The following is a 19,437-nucleotide window of genomic DNA, read 5'->3' on the forward strand; positions in this document are numbered from 1 at the left end:
TAAAGATCCCAATAGGTCCCAATAAACCCCATATTAATGCTTCCCTACACTAATAATACCTACTCTTTGCATAATAAGTTTTGATATTCAGCAACTCTTATAAAAAAATAATTGTAAAAAAATTTAAATATTTTATCTATCCATCCATAAAGTAAATCGGTCGTTACTTCCCCGATAAAAAATAATTATCTGTCACTCTCATACAGCTAATAACTTTGAGTAAATCATATACTAATCCTCTTTCTCTAAATATATAGAAAAAATGAGTTTGTATACTGATATGTTTATCATTAACAGACCTAAGTCATAACAAATGAGAAGCTATACTATAAAATTCTAACATAATCACTCTAATATAGCTAGCTCTTTTGAGCACTTGAATATTCTCTAACAGTGTTGAACCATTTACTCCATTTCTTTATATAAATAACCTAATACTAATTGTAGCTGATAATATATTCACTATACATAGGGTAAATATTATATAATTGTTTGGTTTTCCATAATTTTTTTATTTTTGTATAAATAATCTAATACTAGTTTCGCAGTCAATAATATATTTACCGTATAAAGTAATAACCAGTCAAAGAACACCATGCATTGATGGGTCGTGCGGACTCATATTAATTGTTATAAGGTCTTTTTGTTTAGTTGATATTACTCGAAGCTAATAATTTTAATTGATTTCTTTGTAGTTATTTTAAGATTTTTATATTAGATACTATCGGTTTATCAATGAAGACAAATGATTATGGAATAAGGATTATGAGATAAAAGTTTAAATTAAATTAAAATTAAGTAAATATATATATATATATATATATATATATATTTACGATCATTATTATTTTAATTATAAATAATAATATAACATATTTTTATTTTCTAAGTAAGAGATGTACATACAGGGATAATGTGCGCCAAAGCCGAAAGGTGAAGAAGTTGATACTTTAAAATAAATTCTTTTCAAGTAAGTTAAAAGATAAAGATTGACATGAGATTCTCAAGATTAATTTGATTTGTAAAATTTTGAACAATGTTATTATTATTTATGTTAAATAAAAAGTAAATAGAAGTAGTCTTTCTTTATTTTAACTTCCTTTGAACTTATATTCAAAGTTAATTACATATAATTTAAAGCTTTTGAGTAAGTAGTCCTCTAAACTTTTATCCAATAATCAAATATATTTTAAATTTAAATTAAATATATTTGATCATCGAATAAAAATTTAAAAAATTATTTACTGAAAATTTTAAATTTATATATATTTAATCATTGGATATAAATTTATGATGCTATTTGATGAAAAATCTAAATTAATCGATTCTAACCGTTTAGTATAAGTTCCGACTAATTAACTTTTTTTCGAAAATTCCAAACTCACTTTTATTTTTTTGTCTCTCGCAATTAAAATTTATAAACCACTTTCTCCTTAGAAAGAGAAGTTTATTTCTATTATATATGGGAGCTAAGATATACTTAAATTTGATTGGTTAAGTCTAACACGCCCAATGAACTGCTGCCATAAACAAATTTAATAATTTACATACTTTTGGTTTATCCAGTCCTGAGCTAACCTTAGCTGACTAATGATAAAAATGGAAAAGTCATCCCTTTTTAATAAACTAAAAAGGAAATCTAATTTATTTTTCTTCAAAAAAGAATTATTATTATCACTAAATATTTATTCTTTTTTTCTTTTCTGGAAATAATTGAAGATATTTTATCTTCACGAGCTTGAGCTAAACTACCAGATGCTCTCCATATTAAATCCGTAGGCCACACGTCAAGTGATTTCGGCTACATCACCTTTTGGGCGGTGCCCACACAACTATAAATGAAGAAAAAATATTTGGAGCAATTTTTCATTAATAATTTTAGAGAAAGAAAAGTTCCTATCTAACACTAATTTTTTTATAATTTTTATTTCTTATAACATATATTTAAAAATTAATATTATCGGATAGATATTTGAGATTTCAGAATATAGTTTTTAATTTTTTTTTTGAAAAAATCGAGAGGTATACTAAACTAATTTATAATATTAAAAAGTCTATGCAAAAATAAAATATTGATAATAAAGTGTATGATAATAAAAAAAATTATAATATTTAGAAATAAATTTATGGATCTAGTAAATTTCAGAGGGATTTAAGAGAGAGTTTTAGAATTTTTAGTTTATTAGATTTATAAAATAAAGAGAAAAAGAAGCAGTCAAAGACCATGTCAATTTTGACCATTCAACTGCCTAAATTAGATGATATAATATGATATTTTATCTATTTTTTTATTAAAAATAGTATATTTTTTTAATGACATTTCCATATTGTCCTTTTAGAATTTTAAATGTAGCCTTTTATTTAGCAGTTTTACTTTTAATAGAAAGACCTCCTAATATAAAAGTCATTTTTTGACTGAAATAGAAATCCGACCTTTGGGCTAGCCTGCAGGCTAAGTGATTTTTACATGTTCTATCATAAATATATACTTACTATCTTCAATTCTTTCACACCTTTTAAATTTATATTTCTAAAACATTAAAGATTACCCGAATGCAAATCCTGAATGAGACTTTAGTAAAAACACTAACGAAATAATTAGAAGTCCGTCAAAGGCTTCATTATGCAGCAACATCATCACTTAAAAACAAATTTGTTCTATTTCCCATCTCAAACTCTATTTATTTACAGCTCACTCACGTGCACAACTTTCTTTTTTTCTTCTAAAATTACAAGTGCACGTGTGCAGAGTCTTTTACAATGCTTGCACGTGCACAACTACAAACCTAACTCATTATTTGACCCCCTTTTCTTTTTTATTTTTTCTTTTTAACAGTTTTTTCCGTACGCAAAGAATGTTGTTGTTGTTACTTCTTCTTTTCTGCAGTCCAGCTTAACACAATATCATTATTTCACAAATACTTTAAATATTAACTATAGTAATTTCTTAACATTGGATTCGACCTAATAATACACTCACATACAAGTAGCTTTCTTCTATTTTATAATTTTTTTTTCTCTTTTATTATTTTTAAATATATCAATTTATATGTTAACATAACATATATTAATTTCTTAATATATATTAAAATAGTTTAGTCTCACATAAAAATAACACTTCAATACATTAATTAATTTTGTGAACTTTGACCTAACAAATGACTCCAAGTCTATGATTTGATTACTTTTTTAGTATACAGCAAATGAATAAACATATATTAGTCTTTAAAATACATCAAACACTAACTAATTGTAGCACGCTACTTAAGGAAATAGTAAGAATAGTACTTGCTTTAGTCATATATGATAACGATAATAATAAGTTACTAGTTATAAATTACGATAAAAAAAAATTATTATTAAAATGTTTCAATTTATAAGAATTTAACTATTTTTATATCGATGAGCCATTATTATTAAGTTGCTCGCGTTTAATAATATGAATTTAAAGTTTAATAACTCCTAATTCTCTTATTTAATTATTAAATTGATTTCATCATATTGATAATTTCTTAAACTACAATTTGATAGTCAATCAATAAAATAATAAGCTCTAAATTCATACTATCAAATGCAATCAATACGACAATGATAATTAATTAGAGTAAAGATAGTTAAATATTTACAAATAAATTTTTTTTAGGCTAAATACATAGCTAGCCCTTTGTATTTGTCCATTTTTTACAATTGACTCTCTCGACTAAATTTTGCTTTAATTGAATCTCTTGATTCCATGAACCCCCTCACTAATAGCAGTAATAATAAACTAATATTCTTCTCTAACAACGTTATTTATAATAATAAAAATAATAAAACCAAAACAAATATTATTAATCAAAATAATGAAAATAAGAAATGAAAACCCATTGAATACCAAATCTAACAACCCCAGATTATCAACAAATCCAGATACCATCAAATTCATTATATAGCCTAAAAATCTAAATATCAAATATGAGACATGGTAAAATAAATCAAAATCGACAAATTATTACTAACTAATTTAAACAAAAAAAAAAAAAAAATCAATCAAAACACTGGATGCAGGAACTTCAGAAGGGGCAGTGGTGCATGGTGAGGCTAGATTTGTGAACGGCGGCATTGCTGGTGCAGTATATAGAGGCGAGACTGTTTGCTTGTATGATGTGTGTTGGCGAGACTATTACTGGTGGATTGTGCGGTGATAAGACTGTTACTAGTGCATTGTGCAGCGGCGAGAATATTTCTGGTGCCTATGCGATGACGAGACTAAAACTGGCGCATTTTGCAACAATGAGACTAGCTGCTGATATGGCTGGTGGCAAGACTGGTTGCTGGTGATGTCGTACGTTGCAAGACTAGTTGCTGGTGCAATTTACTATCAATTTAGAGGAATAGAAGTGCAAGATTTCAATTTAGACTATCGAATTGCGATAAGCGCAAGTTATAAATTTAGGGCTTCTTTTTTTTTTTTTTATTAATCAATTTTGGGGCTTTCATCATTTAATCAAAACGGTGGGTTTTGGTTAATGATTTCAAATTCATTTTTATTTTTAATTTAATAATATTAATTTTGAATATTTAATTCATTAAATTATAATACAATGTATTTTCAGCATTGTATTTTTCAGCAGTCGTACAATGTATGTGTATAACTCCTATCTGTTAAGAATTAAAATATCAAACCCGTGAAGTTAGAGGAGTCAATTGAGAGAGCCAATTGCAAAAACAGAATAAATACAGGAAACCAATTATATATTTAACAAATTTTTTAACAATGATATATCTTTTTTGTCACAGTTTTTAACCACATATTTTTATTTATTTATTAAAAAAATACATATTAAAAATTATAAAACAGTCAAACCACGTCATACTTTTTCTATACTTTATTTATTAAATTTATTTATATCCATGCATAGACTTTTTAATTATTACATATCCATACACGATTGAGGAGGCTGCAGCAATTGGCTTGTTAGGTAAAATAATTTATAGCGACAAAAGTCACCTTAAAAGTTCGATAAATTTATTTTGGCCTAATTGCCAATTAAATATCGAACTTTATAATTTTTAATAAATTTATAAAAAACTTAAAATAAATACCCATACTCTTAATTTATTTTTAAAAAATCTTTTAGATAATAATTTTTAGAATTTTACAATAAAAAAATGATGTGGTAAGTTAATTCTACTTATTAAAGAAAAATTAGTGAGTTAATAAAAAATTTATTGTGTTTAGGTATAAGATGTATAAAAGGATGTACATATGTGAGACTTTTAATTACCATATTATTAAATTTATGACAAATTATTTTTACTCATTTATAATTATTATTCATTTAGTAAATACAGTCGACTTTCCACGTTATCTTTCTTACTATTTTAAGATTGTTATCAAAAAGTATTTTTGAAAACAAATTAAAAGCATGAGTATTTGTTTAAAATTTTGAAATAATTGGATAAAATTATTAAAAAGTGTAAAATTCAGAATTTAATGAGCAATTAGATAATTTATTTTCGATCAGTAAATTGATTTTCTTTTCAAAAAAATAAATATTAATCCACAATAGATTTATTTTCAGTCTGCAGATTAATTTTAATATATATTTCCAGCAATATCTATATATTTATCTTGACTTTATTTTAGTAATAACGTCCAATTTGGCCACCGACTTTATTGTTCAAGTTCAATTTAGCTATTTTCTAAATTTATGGATATTTTAGCTCTAATCTTTATATATATTGAACTCAAATTAGTCCTTTTTTTATAAAATTGAGAAAATGAGTTACATACTCTCTAGAAAAGAAAGTTGAAACAATAAAAAAACTAATTTTATTAAATTAAATTATTTAAATTAAAATAATATATTGATATTTAAATAAAACACAATAAAAAGATAAATATTGCTACTTATCAATGCTCTTACTGTTTTCTTTCTTAATAATGATGGTAAAGGAAATGGTTTCGGTGGTAGTGATGCCAAGGACAATGGAAGTGAGAGCGGTTTTAATAAGAATAATGATGGTAATAACTACTTATTGTTTAATTATATTAATTGTATTAAAATTATATAATAAATTTTAAATATTATTATAAATTTTTTAATTATTTTTTATTTTCAAGAGAGAGTAACTCTCATTCTTTTTTTCTTTCAAAATAAAATTAATTTATGCCAAATATATAAAAGTTTAGGCTAAAAAGTCCATAAATTTTAAAAATAACTAATTTAAATTCATATAACGAAATGAGAGGCCAAATTAGACTTTATCTCTTAATTTTTTATGCATATTAAGACTAACATAAGAAATTAAACAATACCACTTTGAGAAGGGAGTTATTAAACAAGCACCAAACTGAAATTGCTCAATTAAACAAATTAATCTCATTCATATTCTGATATTTATGGCATAGGCAAAACCGATGAAAATTTATTTACTTTTTATAAATAAAATCATTATACCAACTGAAAATTACTAAGATTTATTGAAAAATATTAATTCAGTGACAGCAAACGGAGATCTACCGCTGCAAATCACACTTGAGTAACTAGTTGTATCGGTTTGAACGAGTCATATCCACGGACATGCTAAAGTTTAAAAAAGAATTTAGAAGAATTCTTTTAATTTTATTTTTTTCAAATATGCAGCACGTTTGTATTAAAATTATTTTTTTGCAAAATGCTCTTTAGAAAACGTATTGCTCCTTAAAATTAAAAAGTATCTGAAATTAGTGTAACTGTAAATTTCCCAAAAGTTTATGGGTGGTTAAAAAAATTAAGGGTCCATAATAAAGTGAAATACGTAAAAAGCCAATGAGAAATTATGTAATAAACCCTGTTTAATGCAATATAAATTTGATCCATTATTGAATTTTGTTTCTAAAGTTCTTTATTTGTTTCCTTTTATGAACCTGGGTGGTCATAACCGCTAAACTAATTGGGTAAAGAGAAAAATTGAAGCCCAAAAGAATAACTTAGGCAGGCATCAATGAAATAGCGTAGAGCAGGAATGGGGGTTTCAAGGTCAATTTGCCCCCTCAATTTTAAGTGAATGACCAGTTTACCTAGAGCAAGAAAATAAATATTAATTAACTATTTTATAATATATATATTAAGATTAGAACTCAATTTAATTAAAAATATTTTAGTTAAAAAATCGTTTAGTAATTTTATTTTAACTGAGTTTGATACTTATTCTAAAGTTAGGAATAAATTAAACTTGTTTTATTGATTTGGTTGAGAAATTCTTTGCACGATGAGTAAAACTTTTGTCAACAAAATTGGTGGTAAATAGACCAAGAAGTTAAAAGCTGAATAAATTAATTAGCTATTGATTTCAAGCAGACTTTTAAGCCAATCGATCGGAGAATATAGTTCGTGGGTTGAATTGGAAGTGAAGCAAATTCTGTTGCCTCTAACATGGGAAATTCACACTTTGAGAGCAATTAGCACTCGCTGCTCATAATGCATTGCCAGTGAATGTGTTTCAGAGTTTGCTCAAAGAAAAAGATCACATTTTCCAATGGAAGGTATTGTCACCTATAATAACTGTCGTTGCTAGTAGATTGCCTGCACTTTCTCCCCTATGAATGCACATGCTGTTATCGTCCATGCGGTGCTACATGACAAAAACAGAAAAGATACCACCCTCAAGAAGGCCATTGGCCACTCCACTTCAACGGAAGACATCCAGCACCCAATCAAGACCACTGTGGAAATTCATGGTTGTCAAACTCAGCCTAGCCTGACCCATCCCGGCCGGTGAAGCCAGGGACCGGCCCTATGTCCGCTGCGGACAACCCTATAGACCATTTTCTTGTCATACCTGCCAAAATAATTCTTGATCCAATCACGTAGACCTGTGACCCAGTCAGGGGTCACACTGGTTTGGCAGTTCTGATTTTTTTTCTTTTAACAAAGTTTTTTTTTTTTTTTAAACAGCATAGTTTCATTGTTCCATTTGGACCTTTTGATTAGTAAAAGCCAAGCTCATCTGATCATTTCATCTGCAATAAGAGATGAAAGATATGATAATAAAATTAACCATAAAAGAGGTTTGTCTTTTTACATTATCATGTTGAATTATTTAAGCATTCGCCTTTGATATAAATATATATGTAATTTTATATTAAATTTATGTGCAAGAGTTTTGTTATTAAGATATGAATCTTAATAGATATTAATATTTATTGAATATTATCTTTTGGCAGATTTAATTATTATTAGATAATATCAAAAATTATATTCTTTGAAGTGTTTTTAACGTAAACATACTTTTATATCTCATATAAGTATTTATGGATATACTTTTAGTCACTGGTTCAACCCGAACTCAACTCCGGTTAGACATCTAACCCTTGACCCTCCACATTCTCCAGGTCAATAACTGGACGGGTCTGAAAGCCACGTGTGCATAATAGGAAGAATAAATTGACGGCCAGAGAATTTAGACACGGCCAAAACAGACTTGAGTTAGAAACTCCTATACAGAACACTGAAAAACCCTTGGGAATTGAACCCGCACATGGTGGATTCACAATCCATTGCCTACACCCACTTGGCTGTCAATTGTATGAAGAGATGAAACGATATTTCCTTAGATCCTACTTCAGAAGTTTTATCCATTGATAAAACAAAATATCCCACAAGTATTAATTCCAGTGAAAATTCTTGCTCAACTACAACTCTCTTTCTTATTATCTCTTGAGAGAAGGGAGGGGGAGGGTACAAAAGAGTTCTACCATGCATATAGTTACAGCAATATCAAAAAAAGAAAAGAAAAGAAAAGAAAAGAAAATGAAAAGCGATGGTCCTTTAGATGTTCAGCTTGATTTGTCATCAATGGGGCATAATTTTTGGCACATTACCCGCGATGACAACCATTTGGCACAGTCTTCATCTCCTAAGTCCATTCACACATACAAACACTACGGAATGATGAATAATAATAAAAGCCTCTTGTTTGTGCAAACATAGCATCTTCTCAGCACTGTACAATTCAACAAGAACAACAACAACATACTGGAGCTAATGTGCAAGAAAAGTACCTCCCCATCACACATCTTGATCATACGTTACCTCTTCCTTCGCTTTGTCTCCACCTGACAATAATTTGAGACATTTTAAAGAATATTAGAAAGAAATGAAAAGATAAAAGCAGAAAGGCTAATCCAAAATTAGATACATCAGTACTGTATAAACATTATGTTACAGCCACTGAAATGAATTTGCTTTCTGCAGAGTTGATACAAATGGATTCCTTTTGCTTCAGAGTATTTGAAAACCATTGGCTTTTGCCCATAAACTTTACGTCATTTATGAGTGGGCTATGGTTCCAATTTTTGCAATTAAGCAGTCTTTTGCAACTTAAATCTCTTAATAAATTAGCATCCTCTAGACACATATATGACCATAATCCATATAACCAATAGTGCAAAAAAATAAACGACAAATTTAATCCTCCACAATACGAAGCATCTAAGGAGTCTCCCAGTGGTCTTTAAGTGCCAATTATATCATTGCAATATTTATCTAACATTTGCTTTCCACTCAATAGGAATCAACTCGATGAGATGGGCATGTAGACGCCTAAAGAATAAAAAAAGATGCCATACCAAACTCGAGAAGATGCAGAACTTTAATAAGAGAATAGGAAATTTGAGGACAAAATTTGGAAAGGAATTCTAAAGAAAGTTTACCTCGGTAAAAGCACCATGTCAGATTCAAACTTATGTAGATAGACAAATCACTTAGCAAGTCAGATTTATACACAGTGCAAATAATTGCTATCTCTGAATATGATGATGACTTTAGCCATATTTGGCTTCCATATGACATAGAACTCAGGAAATGCACAGTTTTAAACGCATATTGAATAAGGTTGAAATCCTAAAATCTAGAAGTATGAAGACCTATTGATAAGATAAAAGCAAATAGGCAATAAAATTCAACAGAATTAGTTTTAAAGTAACCCTAATAGGGTAAAAGTAACATGCCAGATGAATTGACATTCTCGAACATATATGCTTTAGGAAAGTCAAAATTATTTTAAACACTTGCCACATGAAGGTTAAAAATTTCTACAACTACCAAGAAACCATTGCCTGATGAAAACTAAAACTGTACTTATGAGATCCATTTCCAGCAAGCAACCAGTGAATGTGAAAAAGCTAAAGCTTGAAACAGACATGTCAATCTTATGCCACAATGAGATGCCAAAATTAACATAAACTAGCACTTCTAAATAAATGAAAAATTACTAGGAAAAAGATATAATAAACCAGAGGATTTGGCACTTGAATATATAAAGAGTTACTTCACTAGTTGCCTATGCTTAAGCAAAGCACTGGCTGTTGATTCAAAACCACTTTGAAAAGTCAGCCATGGCAATCAAATTTCCAATTTCTTCAGGGTATAGGACCCCATATCATCACTCCTTTGATAGACAGTACTCTGAAATCACAAAGAGAACTTGTTGAGGGTAGCATCACTTGGCAGCCCTTTTTGTAGTCATTCCTAGATACATTTATTTGCACTTCAAACCCCAATGTAAATTGAACTCATGAAGTAGGATGGACAAAGGTACATCATCTAGCTGATTTCTCTTTCCTTCTAACCCGATTTTCCATGATCAACATTAAAGATGCCTGTATTACGTTTGCTATATCTCTACCTTATCTTTAAGATACATGAAATGACAGACCTACACAGAATTTTCATAGAACTCGGCCAGCAGCATCAGCAGGCATGCTTGTTATGAAACTAATCAGAAAAAACCAAAGGTAAAATGCTAACTTGCGATCCACAACCATTATTTAAAGCGCAGATTTTTTTGGAAACCATTGCAGACAATTGAACATGGTATCAGTCAGCATTTACATACCACAAAATTAACATTCTGAGCCCCAAATTGTAATGCAACTGTTTTCATAAAATGCCTTTTGATAGACCTTCATTATCAGATAAATGTTTTCATATCCATCATGGAACTTGAATATTTTCAAGTCTACAATTCTTAGTTCAATAATTACTGAATAGAATTTAATTTCACCCACATTCAGCTCAATCCTTCTTGGCAGCCTAGAGACTTCTTCAAGACAGCAGAAAACAGATGATCAAAATCAGTCAGATGGCCATGCTAATCTGATTTTACATAACCAAGAAATGCAATTATGATCCTTAAGAGGTATGGATAAGATGCTTTTTGCACATCTATTATTATTGACAGGCCCAGAACAGAATACAAAACTAGGTCTCATACTCCATAAGCAAGCACACAGAATATGGTAAATTTTAGACATCCATACAAGTGGAATAGGCATGAAGTGTATTTAATTCTTTTACAACATTTTACTTTTTTCCTTAGTCTATGTAATGACTCAAACCCAATAGTAGGCTCTTAACTATTGCAATTCAATCCAGTTGATCCTAGGAACTGAACTTGGATTACACAATGATAATGCCCTCTACATAATGAGCAAGGGTGAAAACTCAAAACATGTTTGTGAAGGTAAATTTAAAAAATTGACATAAGTGATGTCACTCTTCATGCAAAGTATAAGGCAAGAAGCATAATGTAAGAACCATCCTTTATGATCAGCAGGCCTTTCAGGTCTTGGATCACTCAGAAGGATAGGGTTGGGGACGCATAGTTTAGAAGGAGAAAATGCATGTACCGAAGGCTGAGATCTTACCAGAGAAATAAATGGACAGTACCACAAGAAGTGACCAAAATAGGTGACTGAAGAGGACACCCATGCATTTTTTATCTAGCTATATGATAGAGAAGGTGGGTAATTTGAAAGATTAGGGCAGGTGATCAAAGTCAACAAGGTGAGCATGCTCACAAGTAGATGCTCAACGTTGCTTAATTAAACTGACTGTTTAAAAGAATGGGCAGAGGAACCGAGCATTCAGTATTGAACAGATAAAACTACTACAACTGGAATTAGCAGAGAAAGACATTACTAAATATTAATAAATTAGTTCTCAATGTTCTTCATCATGCTACTAAGACAACAGTACAAAAATTGAACAGCAACCCGTCTTCAGCCACAATCAGAGTCAGACAAAGAACACAGATCAAACCTTGGCCTCAACAGAAGGTGATACTGGAAATGCATTCAAAGATCTTTTTGCATCATCATCAGAGGAGCAGTCTGAACAGAGAAAGTGATCCAACTTTTTGGCTTCTTCAATAGTCATACCCATACAAGATGGATGAAACCTGTAAGATATTAGCAATGTGATCAGAAATCTGAGTCTTATTAATATTGTTGTATAACAGAATAACAACCAATGGTATGTAAAGATGGTAATATTAAGCCCAAGAAATATAAAAAGTGCATCCCAAAGAGATTAGTGCTTCTTGATTAATCATCAGAACCAGTTTGTTCATCTGCTTCTTAACTGTTTATACTGAACTCAGTTAAGCTTTAATCCCAATCTAATTTCAATCAACTAAGATCTCTTTCTCCATTTATTGATTTAGAAAGAATTACCATAAAATGTTTTATCAAGATTTTAGCTTCCAGCAAAATAAGACAATCGCATAAAACAATGGATGCATCCGATCCTAAATTACACACAAACAATCAACTGTATCTTGCTCAGAAACTACTTAGGTTTGGCTCTGAATCCTTTTCCTGCATCCTAACCAACATAGGGCAATATCTTCAGAAAATACCTAGAGCAGTTAAATACCTTCTGACTACTTCCTTGAATGCAATTCTAGGTCTGTCCATTGCTTGCTTATCGTGACAACTTTAATGTTCCCAATCAATCATGCTAATCTAGAATGCACAAGTTCAAACCATCTAAATATCACTTCTCTCAAAATTTCCTCAAACAGGCATGCACTTGATCTAAATGTTCAAAGAAAATTCAAGACAAAGTTCAGATAGTTAGACAACTAACTTAAGATGGTCTCTCAATGGCTTAAAGAAGAACAAAAAGATTTTGGTCAGGGTGCACTACAGCTATCTCTACTACGTTTAACAAACTTTGAAAGTCAAAAAACACAAGATGACTCTTGATTCAAAAGAAAATAAATCAAGGAAACTCAATATGATCTTCCATAATGCTATATGGTGAGATTGTTTACGACTTGGCTTATTACATCCGCAGCACCATATACTTGCCTAGATTGGTCATTTTGCCCCTCATCTTTCAAAAGAACCACTTTGACACCTCAAAAAACCTATAAACTTATTCAAGCACCTTTTTGCACTTTTTAAAAATCAACCACACATGTTTTATACTCATGATCAAGTGGACAAGTGATCCACTTAGTCTTGCCTAGGTGGGAAAAAACAAAAACACTATTTAGCCCTCACATTGAGGCGTCCCATGAGAGCTTGTTTTTTCACTTTCAACATTTCTAATCTTTTCATTTCTTTTATCAACTCTACTCTTCCTTTTGATTTCGATTTCGTTATTAAAGAAATGAAGAGAATGGTCTACCAAGACTGAGTCTTTGCATGGCTAGCCACGATATTGGAAGGACAAGCTTATCAAACTCAAGACCTTCTAATCACCATCTAACTTATGCATCTGCTCTTCATGTATCAACATTGCTTCTACAACTTTCATGTATGTATATAGCTAGCAATTCTCAGCAGCTAAATTTGTTCCCATAAAAAAAAAATAAAAGAATTCAGGATATATGACTACATATAATTAACCATATATATTTATGTTTCTAAATTTTGAATCCTACTAAGTGTTTTTTCTGCAAGGATTTGCTTTGAATTTTGGAGACGTAGAAGAAGCAATTGTTCCACCAGGAGTTAAGATTTGGAATGCTCTAGTAATCTTCTTCATCTATTACAATGTCAATAGCAAGAGTTTCTGGCTCCTAAACACATAAAATTCATTGTCATAAAGAAAAAGAAAACCAAAGAAAAGATCAAACACCAAATACCCTTTCTCTGTCGTCATTCTAAAACCCAAGTTTATCAATTTGAGCATTGATTCATTGTTATTGTTGAATTCATCACAAACCCACAAGAAATAGTGAAGAAACATGATTTCTCTTTCCTTCAATGATAAAGGAACGAGAAGTTGCAGAAAATAAATGGAAAGGGGAAGGAAAAAGAAAAGTAAGATCATGAAGAAAAAGATGAAAAAAAGAAGTCTTAAATAAGAGAAAAATACCTATTTCTAGCCGTTGGAAAATTTTAAAAAAATAATCTAGAATCTTATTTCTTCTCCACATAGTAGGAATTTCTAAGCTTTTTCTCTCTTGCTTGCACGTGTAACAACACGTCTTGCCAACAGCGCATAAAGGTGCTTATAAATAAGAATTTAGGTAAATTAAGGTGTTAAAATGGTTCTTTTAACGGATTAGGGGGCAAAATAACTAATCTTGGCAAGTACAGGAGATTGTAGATGTATTAAGCCTTTTTGACTTCCATTCATAACATGACAATAAAATATACCCAACCATCAAGATAACAAGATTAAGCTGAAAACTTTAACATTTCAAATCTTGAAAGCATCTTTTTTGTAACATTAGTTCTTTGATTTTACCTTAATATTAAGTGTTTGATTCTCTTTAACCACTGATCAGTTGATTACAATGTTTAAGTATTACTAGATAAATCTCTATTAAATGTTCAATTTCATACTTTAAGCCCCTAGCATATGACAGAAATATAAATTTCCATAACTTCTAAACCCTCCTCTCACAAGCATGGGTAAGGAACAAAATTGTTTCTTGAAGACTAAAGTTCTTTACACTTAATGCATTCAGATTTTGCACGTTGGCTCAATAGCAAATAGCCCTCATACTCCTGCAAGTGAGGTTAAGGCCCTGATTTACACTCTACTTTAATCACATTTATGCACTTGAAGAGAATTGACCCTATTTTGGATGCATTAAGCATAATAACTGTACCTGTCTATGGTCTAAGTTCAAGCTACGAATGACAACCATCTTAATTATCTCACACCAAATTGAAATATGCAAACAAACAATTCTAATCAGACTCAAATTCCATGGTGCATTACACCTCTAGACTTTCTAGAGTACTAATTTACTAGCACGGAAAATTAGTAGCAAGATTAAGTTCCAAGGCCTATGGGATAATGTGAACAAGTGACTAATAAGCATCTCACTGTAATGCTTTGACACTTCAAGATTTTGAATATTCTTATTCAACTTTTTTCAGTTTGTCTTTCCCAATGGTCCCCCCTTTTCATTTTAATAGTTCCCATTTCTTCCATATCCACTATTTTCATGTTAGCTTTTCTACATTGATCTTGGCATGCAATTATTTTGCCTGCCTTGAGCAGTAACCTATGCAAAACTTAACTAGATACATGAAATACATGAGATATCAGCCTAATATTATTACTGTTCACTGCTACCCGCTGAAAGAAGGAAAATAAAGATGAATATTATAATGACCATATCTGCTCCAAGTTAAATCATCTATCAGCATGAGCAGAAAGGAGCAAAATTAGAGAAAAATGAGAGAAAGACAGAAGTGGACAGTTAAAATCCCATTTGGGTTGTTCGAACTTTTTTCTTTATTCAAAAGAAAGGAAAAGTAAGTTTCTAAGACCAGGTTACATAATTGGAGAAGGAGAAAAATAGAATGGTAAGTTGTGCTTATGTTGTCATGCAAAGAAAATTGAGATAGAACACATGGTCATTTCTTATTTACCCCTCCATAGGGCATTAGGAACTAGGAAGACATCAGCTCCGAATTTTAGTTCCTCTCTGTTTCATACCACTTGGAGGGAAATTTTGACTGGGTACAGAAAGAAGTTTAGAAATTCAGTCTCTCTTGATTTCGTCGCATCCTTTTGACTTGCACATGTACATACCCTATAGGCAGAATTTCCCTTTGCCTTTGGCCGACTCTCTTCAGTCCTCTTAAAGCAAGTGTCACAAGACAAAATCCTCAATATATGAAGTATAGATAAAGCATTATACTTCCAAGCAACTATTTCAAAAAGAGATTTTGGTAAAAGTTCAACATCTGCCAGTGGATTTCCAAGAAATTGAGGATCCATAGTTATCTTGAAGTATGTGTCAAAAAAAAAGTTATCTTGAAGTATGTGTCAAAAAAAAAGTTATCTTGAAGTTGATGAATCCATGATGTACTAACAATGCCAGGTTTAATAAATTAATTTGGGAAAATATGGGGCAGGGCTTCAGGAAAGGAAAAAAAAAAAAAAAAAGAAGCCAAAAGAAATTCCAACATGTTTAACCATGTATAAATCATGACCATTTATGAGGAAAAAGAGAAGAGGAGAGTAAATGGAAAAGAAAAAGAAGGTTTGACAAAAACCCTTTTAGCATGATACCACAATGATTATCTCCATATGTCACAGGCTGCTGAAGTTGGTGAAGAACAAACAATATACAGCCTACAAGTGGCTATTAGAGCCTGCAAATATGTGTTAATTGAAGACTTTAGTTCCGTAAAGCACTACCAAGCAGGAAATAAACTTTTCTAATCCAGAAAGAAGGTATTACTGCAGTTGGTGGAGAGCCAACATTTGGCATGCCTTTGGAAACTTAGAAGTATGCCTTTTAGACCATCTGCAAGATGTAAATGCATCACTTGCAACTTTGTGAATCAAGATATATCTCAAAGATCTGCTAACCAAGTTATTTATTGTTAGCTATTTTTTAAAACCCATCTTTACAGATCATGCTATAACTATTGGGAATTAACAAAAATATGACTGATCCAGGAACTTTTGGACACAGTTCGAATAGGTACTTAATTTTTATTTCTCCTGTATGACCATAAATTCAAGATCAATACCAGTGAGTCTGCATACAACCTCACCCATGAGCTTAATTGATCAAGTCTCAATTACTACAAGCTAAGGTTGTTTAAGTAGGCTTGCCTTGGCACATCAATCTCAATGGTGAAATGAGAAACAAGCCTAAGCAGCTTACAAGCTGATTGGCTAGTTTATAGCAGGTAAAGTGCCACATCTTCCCTAAACTGGAAAGAGGAGCAAACAAATGCAATTTTTTTTTCTCTGATCAACAAAACTAAAGTCTTATTTCTCAAAAAATCAAAATAATGGCAACATCTTTAATAATCAAAATCATTATGTTCCAAATGTAACAAGGCTTCACACCAGTCCCAATAAACTACCCATATAGTTGAATAACCATCATATATCTACCAATCCATCCTGATAGCACCAAATATTGGTTATGGTCCCATTACAAACACTCAACTAAATCGGAAAATATTACAAGACAGAGCTAGTTCTTTAAGAACAAGCCATAAACCAACTAAATAAATAGAAGCATGAAGTGATAAAAAAATTGTCCCTAAGTAACTTCACAAAACAGATTCCAAATAGAGCACAAGAAGAAACTGGTAGCAGTAATGATGCCAAGCAATACTACTCCAAAATGCAATGTAGCTTCAACAGATAACAAAACAAGTGAACCTAATCCTTGTAATTTTAACCTATACAATTCTTAATACAAATTGAGAATGTTAGGAAAAGTTACCAGTCTTTGCATCCCTCGCATTGAACCATTAGATCATCCGGATTGTATGGCATTTCACATTTACAGTACCTTGGAGAATAAAATAGAAAACACAATACACCAATTAATTCAGCTACAACCAACAAAAATCAATTGAAAAAAACAACAACGACAACAACAATGCATATGAGTACTCACACAGCTACACGATCAGGGGTGAACCCACCAGTGGCGGCCTTGTATTCAAACCTACAAAAGTAATCCTCAGCTCCAACATTTTCAAGTTTAGTGTAGTTCTTGAAGGAGTGCACAACGCACTTGCCTTCAATTGTATGGGCACTTTGCACATCATAATGATCTGATAAGAAAAGCTCTTTTGCCCCATGGAATTGGCGGCGGCCACCAATTGATTCCTCAGGTCGATAATACCACCGGACACGGACTTTAACATTGTTCCGATGATCAGCCTCAATTTTCTCAACGCGCGCCACATAAGGAGGCTTATCAGAGTCCGATGGGCGCATCAAAACACAATCACCAGCTGCAAATACAAAGAAAGACATCAAAACAAACCAGCCCAAAACTTGATGGATATTTTATCTCAAAAGGCATCATATAAACAAGATTTTGGGTATCATTTAAAAGCAGAAAAAGGTAAAAACTGGATGGTTCTAAAACACTAAAAGGATAATCAAATGAAACCAATTTAAAAAAGAAAAGAAAAAGGGTTCTAGGAAACCAATGTAGAAAGGGAACGATTTTCGGGAAAACTACTTCATATATATATATATATATATATTTAAAGAGAGATATTCGTAGGTTTGACATTGACAAAGCCCCAAAAGAAAACCAACAAAAACAGAAATAGAGATTGAGCTTTGAATAAAAGCAAGAGAAAGAGTAATGAGTAAGAATAATTACGTCGAACAACTTTGGTGGTTCCTTTGATAGTGTAAGAATCAAGGTCTTTTTTTCCAGGTTTGGTTTTGGCCATGAATTGGTCGATTTTAGGTTAGCAAATAAGAAGCTATTGGATTATCCTCTGAAGAAATGTATGAAAAGACAGAATGGGGACGAAATGTGGAGAACGAAATGCAAAAATGTGTAAGATTTGACAAGGTTTTAGGTGGGTTTTGGCCGGAAAAGGCAAAAACAAATTCAAAAAAAAAAACCCTAAGAGTTGGGAGGGGAGCAGCTTCAGCTAGCTCCGCGATAGACAGGGAAAGAGAGAGAAAGGAGAGAGAGTGTGTGTATAGCATAGAAGGCTATTAAGGTGGGTTTTGTTGTGATGTGAGCAGAAGCAGCGAGATGGAGGACACGTCATTATCCATTCGTATGTGATTTTATTATTGTATGTGTATTCAGAAGGATACTGTTCCCAATTACGGTGTTGTAACTGTTCTCTCTGTTATCCTTTTTCTGTGTCGTCATCTCGACAAGATCATAAACAAGACAAAACAGCAGAACCTAGATTCAACTTCATTGTGAGACAACAGCAATTTAATGCCTAGCACAAGGCCCCTTTTCTATTGCCGTTGTTAAAAGGCGCCTCTTAAAATAAATTTATATTTTTAAAATATTAATTAATTAATAATGTTTTAAGATATATATATATATATATATATATATAAACAATCTAATTTCATCCATTGTGAGTGATCAATTTACAATCACTCTTGCTTAAAGTAAAGGCATCAAAGCCCTTTATATAATATAACAAGCCAAACATCTCGTCGTGGATCAACCAGAAAACATTACACATAAAAGTAAATTACTGATTATCCATATTAAAATTACTAACAATTGCAAATTCTAATTTTGAGATATGTTAAATGTTTGAATCCCATATTCCTACAACTATTTCAAGTTGCTAATTAATGACAAATATATATTTAGTCTTAGGATTTGAGATCCTAGAACAATGATAGTTCAGAATATTAATATCAATCATAAATTTCTAGAGAAATATATTATACACTATCACTC

The 19,437-nt window shown here is 31.0% G+C and overlaps 1 protein-coding gene across 2 annotated transcripts; it reads right to left on the minus strand.

Moving 5' to 3' along the window:
* Window positions 1–8,648: 8,648 nt before the first annotated feature.
* LOC8282543 (chromatin remodeling protein EBS) lies at window positions 8,649–18,748 on the minus strand. 2 transcript variants are annotated; one of them, XM_048376766.1, is made up of 6 exons: window positions 18,373–18,748; window positions 17,650–17,992; window positions 17,473–17,541; window positions 12,069–12,207; window positions 10,297–10,433; window positions 8,649–9,082 (listed from the first exon to the last, which is right to left on the minus strand). In XM_048376766.1, the coding sequence occupies exons 1-5, from the start codon at window positions 18,443–18,445 to the stop codon at window positions 10,371–10,373; spliced, it is 687 nt and encodes a 228-aa protein (XP_048232723.1). In that variant the 5' UTR covers window positions 18,446–18,748; the 3' UTR covers window positions 8,649–9,082; window positions 10,297–10,370. The 2 variants fall into 2 exon arrangements, with proteins under 2 accessions (XP_048232723.1, XP_002525318.2); XM_002525272.4 differs by lacking the exon at window positions 10,297–10,433 and having other exon boundaries at window positions 18,373–18,725.
* Window positions 18,749–19,437: the final 689 nt, after the last annotated feature.

Source organism: Ricinus communis, chromosome 7 (genome assembly GCF_019578655.1).
Source record: "Ricinus communis isolate WT05 ecotype wild-type chromosome 7, ASM1957865v1, whole genome shotgun sequence".
Taxonomy (NCBI): Eukaryota; Viridiplantae; Streptophyta; class Magnoliopsida; order Malpighiales; family Euphorbiaceae; genus Ricinus; species Ricinus communis.